This window comes from Lupinus angustifolius, chromosome LG03, assembly GCF_001865875.1.
Source record: "Lupinus angustifolius cultivar Tanjil chromosome LG03, LupAngTanjil_v1.0, whole genome shotgun sequence".
Classification (NCBI taxonomy): Eukaryota; Viridiplantae; Streptophyta; class Magnoliopsida; order Fabales; family Fabaceae; genus Lupinus; species Lupinus angustifolius.
The window spans coordinates 25,296,111-25,306,324 of NC_032011.1; the positions used below are offsets into that span (position 1 = coordinate 25,296,111).

At 36.0% G+C, this 10,214-nt stretch overlaps 1 protein-coding gene and 1 long non-coding RNA gene across 6 annotated transcripts; both read left to right on the plus strand.

Moving 5' to 3' along the window:
• On the plus strand, positions 1,649 to 10,006 carry LOC109344049 (zinc finger CCCH domain-containing protein 19). 5 transcript variants are annotated; one of them, XM_019582646.1, is made up of 11 exons: positions 1,649 to 2,424; positions 2,467 to 2,695; positions 3,300 to 3,379; positions 3,709 to 3,890; positions 4,321 to 5,242; positions 5,339 to 5,466; positions 5,861 to 5,920; positions 6,001 to 6,051; positions 6,643 to 6,713; positions 7,615 to 7,769; positions 7,857 to 10,006. In XM_019582646.1, the coding sequence occupies exons 1-11, from the start codon at positions 1,803 to 1,805 to the stop codon at positions 9,764 to 9,766; spliced, it is 4,410 nt and encodes a 1,469-aa protein (XP_019438191.1). In that variant the 5' UTR covers positions 1,649 to 1,802; the 3' UTR covers positions 9,767 to 10,006. The 5 variants fall into 5 exon arrangements, with proteins under 5 accessions (XP_019438191.1, XP_019438190.1, XP_019438192.1 ...); XM_019582645.1 differs by having other exon boundaries at positions 1,649 to 2,415; positions 2,452 to 2,695; XM_019582647.1 differs by having other exon boundaries at positions 1,649 to 2,401; positions 2,444 to 2,695.
• Positions 6,721 to 7,253, plus strand: LOC109344051. The gene is made up of 2 exons (XR_002107284.1): positions 6,721 to 7,125; positions 7,161 to 7,253. It is a non-coding gene; the product is annotated as an uncharacterized LOC109344051 (long non-coding RNA).

A 10,214-nucleotide genomic window follows, 5' to 3' on the forward strand; every position in this document is an offset into this window, starting at 1 on the left:
TTGATGAGCTTAATATTTAGTGAGGGAATCCAGTTCCACTTTCCCATCCCAAACATTTTAATAAGAAAAATAAATCATCTACAAGGATAGCAATGGAAGAGAAAATAGGTTAGACAAAGAAACTAGGTGAGGTTATTAGCTTGCAATTTACTCGGTAAGTTTTTTTAAATTTACTCAGATTCCTTAGACTTAATTTCTATCCTAATCATTAATTTTATAGACATCTAATGATTTAGATCTATTCACTAATTCAAGCTATGAATTTCCCTAGAATTGATGGCTATGAAAAATAATTTTTTTTACTATGAATTAAATATTTTAGTGTTCAGAGCCTTAGAATATACTTATTGATTTTAGATGTACATTTAACACTTTGAAAATGTACAAAATTTATTATTTTAAAAGAGATATGTTTTTAATGCTTTGAAGTGTGCTAGACTTATCAATTTCTTTATTAAAAAAACTAAACCAAATTGGATTGAAATCATATTTTATTTTTTGATCGGATTGAATCAAATGTTTTAGTGTACAACATCCAAATTGAACCAAACCACATCATTTATATCTTCAGATTAAATAAATTTTCACCTAAAAACTAATCCATTAGGTATACTCCTGTTCAAGATCATGGGTGAGTGTGAAAATAAAAGGCAAATCTAATGGGTTAATGTCATTATTATTTTTTAATTCAAATACTCAATTTTGTTTTTGTTTCAAATAGAATTTGTAAAGTGAAAAATATTCAAAGAAGTTATCATTTGTTCAAAAATCTGTGAACCCCATTAAAATATATATTCTTCTTCCTTTCCGACTAGAAATCTCTATTTTAGCCTTTTAGGTGAACAAATATATTTTTCTTTTCTTTTGTCACCATTCTATATCTTAAAACTAAGGTGAGACATAATTCCACACTGAAAACGGATCCTTAACATATAAAAGAGAAAACATACTTTGATTAAGTTTTGAAAATTTTATTTTTGTTAGACAAAAAGAAACCTAACTAGTAAAAATAAATAGCTTTATCTCATAAAATAATGAATTTAAAACATCATAGACTAATAGACTTAGACTTTTTACACAAGTTTCCTTCACTATATTCATTAATGAATGTCATTAAAGCATTACTTAGCAAGACCCTTAAAACTTGAAACTACATATAACACATTTGTCAAGATTTATACACAATAAATATATCATTTTGATTATTTTTTGAGGAGTTAACAATGATTAAATATAAATGATAGATAATACAATATATGATGAATAATACATATAAATGATCGACATAACACACAAAGTGCACAAATTTTTTTCTCAACTTATAAAACACCAACCTAGTACTTTTTCCCAACCTAAAGAAAAGGAAAAACTATCATATTGTTCATATGAGTTAATTTTTTGATGATGTACAAATAAATTATTGATAATATACTGACTATATATATATCTTTACGCTGATAATACATATATATTATAATCTTATTTATTTGTATATTGTTTTTGTCCTCAAAGGTATAATTGGGCCAGTAGTGTGAGCCCAAGTTAATAATGGAATGGGCTTAGGGTAAGGTTAGGGTATAGGAGAGGCAAGATCGTGATAGTGATTTGGAAGAAAGGATAGTTTTGTCATTTGAAGAGAGAGAGCAAAACCATACCACACCGAAACAAAATCACCATTCTCTCTCTTTCTCTCTCTCTCTCTCTACAAAACTGCGAACTCTGGTTCTGTGCGAACTCTAGGGATTTCATTCATTCTATATTTCAATTCGAAATTGATATTCAAATCCCTAATTTCACTTTCAATGGATAATAAGGAAGATGATGAAGCTCCAACTCTACTCTCTCATGACCTTTCAAACACACAAGATGAAGGAGAAAACGTGATCGCAGATGAGTTACCTCAAGAAGGAGAAAAAGCTGTGGATGATATAGGTCTTGGAATTGATTACGTGGCATCAGGGAAGACGGAAGCTGCGGTGGTTGTGTCGGAGGAGAGAGAGGTTTCCGATTCGGTTACTGAGGTCGAACCTATTGAGGGTGATGAGATATTTGAGGAGGATAAAGTAACTTCAGCTATTGATGAAGCTGAGAATGTGATTCAGAATCAGAGAGTGGAGGAGGGAACTGAGGTTGGTGACGTGGAGAGTGGAAAGGCGGAAGAAGAAGAAGATGATGCTGATGTGGGATATGATGATAGCGCCGATGAAGCAGACGTTGAAATCGGTCATAGTCAGGGAACTGATGATGTAATCAGAGATGAAAAGGAGGTTCCGAATGAAGAACAAGAAGAAGAGAAGGAGCTAAGTGTTCATGAAGGTGATAACGATGGTGTTGGTGATGATACGACACAAGATACAGACACTGCTGCTTTGATGGAAGAAGGAGAAGGCGAAGAAGAAGCTGGCGATGGTGATGGTGATGGTGATGGTGATGGTGATGGCGATGGCGATGGTGATGGTGATGGTATGGCTCAAGATATAGAAGAAGAAGAAGAACAAGGAGGTGGTGGTGATGGTATGGAAGAAGATGATGAGGTGAGGGAGGAGCAGAGTGAAAGTGTGAGTGGTGGGAAGAGAAAGCGTGGGCCTGCAAAGAATTCTAAGACAACAAGGAGAGTTGCTTCCAAGAAAAAGACTGAAGAGGACGTTTGTTTCATTTGCTTCGATGGGGGCGACCTTGTGCTTTGCAACCGCAGGTGAGTTCAATTCTTTTGTCCACATACATTTTCCTTTTCTATTAAAATTGATCTAGAGGTTTATATGGTTTGGCTATATTCATTATATATGCAAGAACATTTTGATGCCATGTAGCTGACCCCATCTAGAGTGTATTTGACAACGCCATCAAGTAGCTTATAAGCTAGCCGATTACCTTATTTGACCATAAAGTAAGCCATTGTTGGTGTTTGGTAGAGGGGATCATGTCAATAAGCTATGAGCTTATAATCTCCTATTTGTTAAGCTATTTGAGGTAGCTTATGTGCTTATTATACAGGGGCTTATGTCATTTTACACTTATCAGCTTGCTTATCAAATATTCTTACCAAATAATTCGTATTCAATTAGCTTATTGGCTTTTAACTTTCATCTTCCACCTTATATAAGCTTCCAGCTAACTTTTAACATACAGCTTCTAGCTTATAAGCTTTCAGCTAGCCTATCGGTTAATTGTGCCAAACAAGTTCCTGGTTGAAAAAGGCTTGGTTCTTATATTTCTATTGTCAATATGCCTTGTAATTGTGTCTTACTTTTCTATGATCATTTGTAAGTTTGATGTTTTTTGTGTGTGTTGTTGATCAGGGGATGTCCAAAGGCTTACCATCCTTCATGCGTTAATCGTGATGAAGCCTTTTTTCGAACCAAGGGAAAATGGAATTGTGGTATGCTCCTTATTCTGTGATGTCTCTTATCATTTTTTATATTAAAATAAATTTATAAGTTTTTGGCGCCTTGGCACAGTGGTTAAAATTGTTGCTATTCGACAAAGTGGTCACTGATTCGAGTCACGAAATCAACCTCTTGTACAGTCACTGGCAGTGTTTTTTTTTATTTTTCCTGTATTCTTGACATACATTAATTTATTTTCAATCCCTAGATATCAAATCTGCGAAAACTTGATCCTTTAAAAATAAAGATCTGGAAGAACTTAATCATGTCTATGCTGCTTTACCCTGTCTTACTTTCATATCTTTGATCTTCATGATCTCAGGTTGGCATCTTTGCAGCAACTGTGAGAAGAATGCTCACTATATGTGCTATACATGTACATTCTCTTTGTGCAAGGGGTGCATCAAAGACGCTATTATCTTTTGTGTTAGGGGAAACAAGGGCTTTTGCGAAACATGCATGACAACTGTGATGTTGATTGAACAGAATGAGCAGGGAAACACGGTATATCTTCCTCTCAATCCCCTATTCTTGTCATATACTTTCCTGTAAAATTGTTACTCAGATTATGCAATATATGTGTGTTTTGGAATGATGAAGTGTTCATCCTTCATTAGTGATTCAGTTTGTTCCTTTCCTGTTCCAGTAAAGGAATAGTCCAGAATCCATATGCAGTTATAACCGTTGTTCCTTCCTTGTTGCTCTTTTATAGTGATTTTTGGAACACCTTTCTATGCCACTATGTTGTTTTACTTCCAAATAAGCTGCATCACATTCTTTACCTATCAAACTATTCCACACCAACAATCACTAAATACCCTGTAATGCAATGCAATTACTTTAAAGATAGAATGCACATATGTGAATTTATAATGGCATTAATCAGGTTCTCCCACGTTTGACAGCAAATAATTATTTTTCATGCTTGGTGCAGGGACAAGTGGATTTTGATGATAAAAATAGCTGGGAGTATCTCTTCAAGGACTACTACATAGATCTAAAAGAAAAGCTATCTCTAACATTTGATGAACTTACTGAAGCTAAAAACCCTTGGAAGGGATCTGATATGGCTGCATCTAAAGATGAATCACCAGATGAACTTTACGATGCCAACAATGATAAAGGATCTGATTCAGATAACTCCTACGAGAATGTAGGTTCGAGTCGTTCTAAAAGAAGAAAGGGCAAGAAACGGGCAAAATCTCGTTCCAAGGAAGGGAATTCATATGCAGCAACAGTGCTTGCTGCTGATGTGACATCTGCAGATGACCGATCTGAATGGTCTTCAAAAGAGCTTTTGGAGTTTGTTATGCACATGAGAAATGGAGACACATCTATTTTGTCTCAGTTTGATGTTCAAGCTCTTTTGCTAGAGTACATCAAAAGAAATAAGCTTCGGGACCCTTGCCGAAAAAGTCAAATCATTTGTGATGCAAGGCTTCAAAATTTGTTTGGTAAACCAAGAGTGGGACATTTTGAAATGTTAAAGCTTCTTGAATCCCATTTCCTTTTAAAAGAGGACTACCAGGGTGAAGATCTGCAGGGGAGTGTCGTTGATACTGACGTTACTCATTTAGACGGTGATGGAAACTCCGATTCATATCTCAAAGCTGGCAAAGATAAGAGACGTAAAACTCGTAAAAAGGGTGATGAGAGAGGACTCCATTCTAATGTTGATGATTATGCAGCTATTGATAATCACAATATCAATTTAATTTATCTAAGACGTAATTTGGTTGAAGATCTACTTGAAGATACAGAGAATTTTCCTGATAAAGCTGTTGGTTCCTTTGTCAGAATAAGAATTTCTGGTAGTGGTCAGAAGCAAGACTTGTATAGGCTCGTTCAGGTTGCAGGTAAATATTTCTAGAAAACATCATTCATGCTGTCATTATTTGCAATATGAAAAAAATTTGCACTTTGGTTCTATTTTTAATTATCTTCATGGTCAGGTACGTGCAAAGCAGCAGAGCCATATAAAGTGGGTAAAAGGATGACGGATATCTTGCTAGAGATTTTAAATTTAAACAAGACAGAGATTGTATCAATTGATATTATCTCAAATCAGGAGTTCACAGAGGTAACACTCCCTCCTGACTATGATAGTGAGACATTTAATTTTGCAGTAACATCTTTTGAATGCAGTATCTCATCCCCTTTAAAACTTGACATGATAGCAATCACTGTAGCATGTCAACCATCATAATCCAGTACATCCAAATTGCATGAAGGATAATATTCCATTTTATTAATGAAATTTACTTCTTACTGGTTAGTTCACTTGCTGAAAAGTATAATCTGGAAACATATGATGTTTAGAACATGTTGCTTCCATATTCTTTACTTCTTATATAATCATATGATGTTGAGAACATATTGCTTCCATATTTTTTATTTTCTCAGAATTGATGATTTGTACAGCTTATACTGTAGATTAATATTTTTTCCTTAGATATTGACTAATTTTTTGTTAGGATGAATGCAAACGTCTTCGCCAAAGCATAAAGTGTGGACTTATAAATCGACTGACTGTGGTAAGTTTATGTATAATAAAATCACACTTTCTGCATCGGATGTTGTAGTCTGTACTGAAGACACTATGTGGTGCTTGTAGGGCAATATTCAGGACAAGGCATTTGCACTTCAGGCAGTTAGAGTAAAAGATGTAAGTTGGTTTTCTATATTATCGCTTCCTCATTCGTTGTATGCTTATGCATCTTTCAAAAACTTAGTCTCTTATATTGTGTCCTTGGTACTATAATTTTGCTGATGTACTAATGTCAAATTATGAGGAAATTTCCTGCAATCAACAAATGAAGTTTAATCAATGTAAAGGGTTCAGTGGAAATGCTAATGGAAATGAGATTGATAAATTCACTTCTTTAACAGATTATTGAGAATTATCTTACTTTCTGTTAGTTAGCGTGTGATCAGAGGTGGGAGAGAGGACATATGATATATTTATTTCTGTTGTCATGATTTCTCATCGGTCATGTTCAAATTTGTCATGGCCTAGTAATGGTTTTCAGAAAATTTATGATATAAACTCTTTCAGGAAAGTCTGGCATTTCCGTTTTGGAATCTAAAGAAGGATTACTTCACATCGGAACTAAATATTGAATCCTTACCATGTCTTCAATGATGCCTCATTTTATTTCCTAATAATTGGCCACATTTATTTAGAATATTTTCTAGTGATGAAATTTGAAGCTATCTACTCTGTTGTCGAATTGAAATGTTTATTGTTCTATTACAGTGGCTAGAAACAGAGATAGTGCGGCTAAGTCATCTTCGTGATAGAGCTAGTGAGAAAGGGCGAAGAAAAGAATATCCTTTTATCTTCATAATAATTTAAATACAATGTATTGCAAAACTTAGGTGCTTATTGCTTTTTGTTTCCTTGATAAGTTATGACTTCCTGCAGAATAACTTCATCTGTGTTCCATCAATGTAATATTCAACCATGTTAACACTATTCATCTGAAATTGTTAGGTTGTGGAGATAGAATTTTTTGTATTATTTTGTTTTGGCTGATCCTTGTCATCAATTTATAGTTTACATTCTTATTTTCTAATTACCTGGAATTTTAGAAATCTATATATTATATATTTGAGCTTGAAATATATGAAAAATTTATGATCCCCTTGTTGGTTTTAAGTTTTAACATATCAAACAAGGGGATGTTGAATTTTTCGTATATCTCTTACTCATATATCATAAAGATAGCTTTTGTGATATGTATGCTCACTTACCAAACCCATACTTAGTTTTAGTCAGTTGTATTTTGTGGGTCAATTTCTAATAATCGGTCCCTTGTATGCCATGGAATTACTTCTTTATTGTGTGTATGCATTGTTTCTAATAATATTGGAGTGCATCAATTAATTGTATATCTGTAACTTCACTTTGGAGAACTCAAACCTGACAGTGAATCTTGACCACTAAAGCTAGAAAATCACTTTGGTATTGTTGCTGATGTTTGAGTCTTGTTTAGTGATATTTAACAATAGCCATTCATATGAAGTGATTTTTATTTGTCTTTTCATGTTATCTAACACTATTCTTTTTCGGTTGAGATGGGTAATTCTCATCATAATATGTTTACTTCATGATAATGTTTTGTTTGGTCCTGCTTGTTGTCCTACAATGTTACTTGATGTTGCAACCATTTGAAATTGACCAACAACTCCGAGAGCCATTTTGTATTGATCCTTAACTCCCTCTTACGCTCAGAGAATGTGTAGAGAAATTGCAGCTTTTGAAAACACCTGAAGAACGTCAACGAAGATTGGAGGAAGTTCCAGAAATACATGTGGATCCCAAAATGGATCCAAGTTATGAGTCTGAAGAAGATGAAGATGAAATGAATGATAAAGGACAAGGTTGTAATAATACAGTGTAAACTTATAAAACCATGTATTGCTTACTTCTTCTAATATTTGGTGGTATTTTCATTTCTATGCTTGCAGAAAGCTATATGAGACCTAGAGGATCTGCTGCATTTGGAAGGAAGGCCAGAGAAATTGTTTCTCCTAGAAGTGGTTCAAGTGATTCTTGGAGTGGAACAAGGAATTATTCTAATGCTAATAGGGAACTCAATAGAAATTTGTCTAATAAGGGGTTTTCAATGAAAGGTGATGATGTTTTTAATTCTAGTGAGGCATTAAATGATGCTCAATTGCGAGATAGGGAATCACAACTATCTAATAGCAGGGAGAGGCAAAGACTATCTTCAAGCTCTGAAATTGGTGTGAAAAATGCCCAGCCACTGGTAGCATCCGAGTCTTTCTCTAATGCTGTGTTAGAACCTTCTGCAGCACCATCTTCTGCCGGAATAGCTTCCCCCACTGTGAAAATTAATGAAAGTGAAAAGATGTGGCACTATCAGGATCCGTCTGGAAAAGTTCAGGGACCATTTTCCATGGTTCAGCTTCGAAAATGGAATAACACTGGTTACTTTCCTGCTGATTTGAGGATTTGGAGAACCACTGAGAAGCAAGATGAGTCCATGCCCTTAAAAGATGCCTTAGATGGAAAGTTTTCTAAGGAATCACCAGTGGTGGATAAAACTCTTCCTAAGGCTCAAATGGTGCATGATTTACATAATTCTTCCTCGTACCTTGGGAAGTCTCATTTGGCTGCACAACAAGGCATAATAGAAGGTCAAGTTGGAGCAAGACCAACATTTGATCAAAACAGTGGATCTTGGAATTCTTCACATAGTTCTCTGGGTTCTCTTGGCCAAACTACAGGAGGAAGTAGACCTTCTCCATTGGTGGTCGAGGTCCCCAAGACTACTTCAGATGGATGGGGTTCTAATGTCGGTGTTAGGAATGAATCAACAAATCTTCCTTCGCCCACTCCTCAAACTCCTTCAGTTGGGACTATGGTGCAGGGTTTTGAAAATAATTGGTCACCGACACCCATCTTAGGAAACCCAAACCTAAGCGGCCCTGGAGGTTTGCAAAATGCTGAAAATGGTTTGAGTTCACGAACTGTTATGATGTCAGCTTCTACTACTCAAGTACATCCTCAAGCAACCACGCTAGCACCTGGTCTGCAAAACCAGGTTGTTAGTAGCCATAACTCACATGCTGGAGCTCAAGGGTGGGGTTCTGGTTTGGTTTCAAAGGTAGAACCACAGGCCTTGGGAGCTACTCCATCTCAAAGGGTAGAACCTAATAATCATGCTACCATGCCTGTCCAGAACTCTGCCTCATTTATAACTGGAAATCCAACTGGGAATTTCCCTGCACAAAGCTATCCGGGCCAATCGAACATTTCAGCTCCAGCTCCACCTAATAATATGCCGTGGAACATGGGTGTTGTACAAAATCAAAATGCTACTGCTTGGGGCGGCATGCCAGGAAACCAGAATACCAGTCGGGGTGGGGGGGCTGTTCCCGCCAATGTGAATATGAACTGGATGCCAGCACCTGGAAATGCTAATCCAGGATGGGCTGCTGCTCCTAGTCAAGGGCCACCACCTCCCGTAAATGCAGCTGGATGGGTTGCACCTGGTCAAGGACGGCCACATGTAAATTCCAACATGGGTTGGGGTCAAGGGCACGCACCGGGAAATGCCAATCCCGGTTGGCCTGCATCGGTCGGGAATCAAGGTACACAAGGTACATGGGGAGGAGGTGAACATAATCATAATGGAGATAGACTTGGCAACCAGCGTGATCGTGGTACCCATGGTGGCAGAGATTCTGGTTATGGAGGTAAACCTTGGAGTAGGCAGACACCATTTAACAGCGGAGGAAGCAGAGGAGGAGGTTCATCCAGGCCTCCTTTCGGAGGACAGAGAGTTGCATGCAAGTTCAATGAAAGTGGACGTTGCAAGAAAGGGGATTCATGTGATTTTATGCACACTTAAGAAATGTAGGGCTAATTAGTGTTAGAGAAGAAGCATATGTGTACACTAGTAATTTTCACATTAACATTGTACTATCTCAGCATGCTTGCTTCATGTATTTAGAACACCTGCGTGGTAGCATCTCATTTATTTTTCTGGCCATGTACTATTATCCTGTTACTTTGAGTTGACTTAGTTACTCAAGTCGAGGTGGCTTTCTTAGAATAATAATCACTCAAGACTATCCAAGTTAATACTGCATTTTGGTTTTTGCTTTTAAATGTATGTTTCAGCTTAGTACGGCTATGCAAATGTCGTTTTCAAAATTATTAATTATTTTTTAATCGATTATATATTTACCTGATATTAATATAAACAATATAATTTTTGTTACAGTAGTTCTAATTAGTCCTCTAATTAAATTGTATTAGTTAAAGCTCTGTAATGTATTAGGGAACCTATTATTATT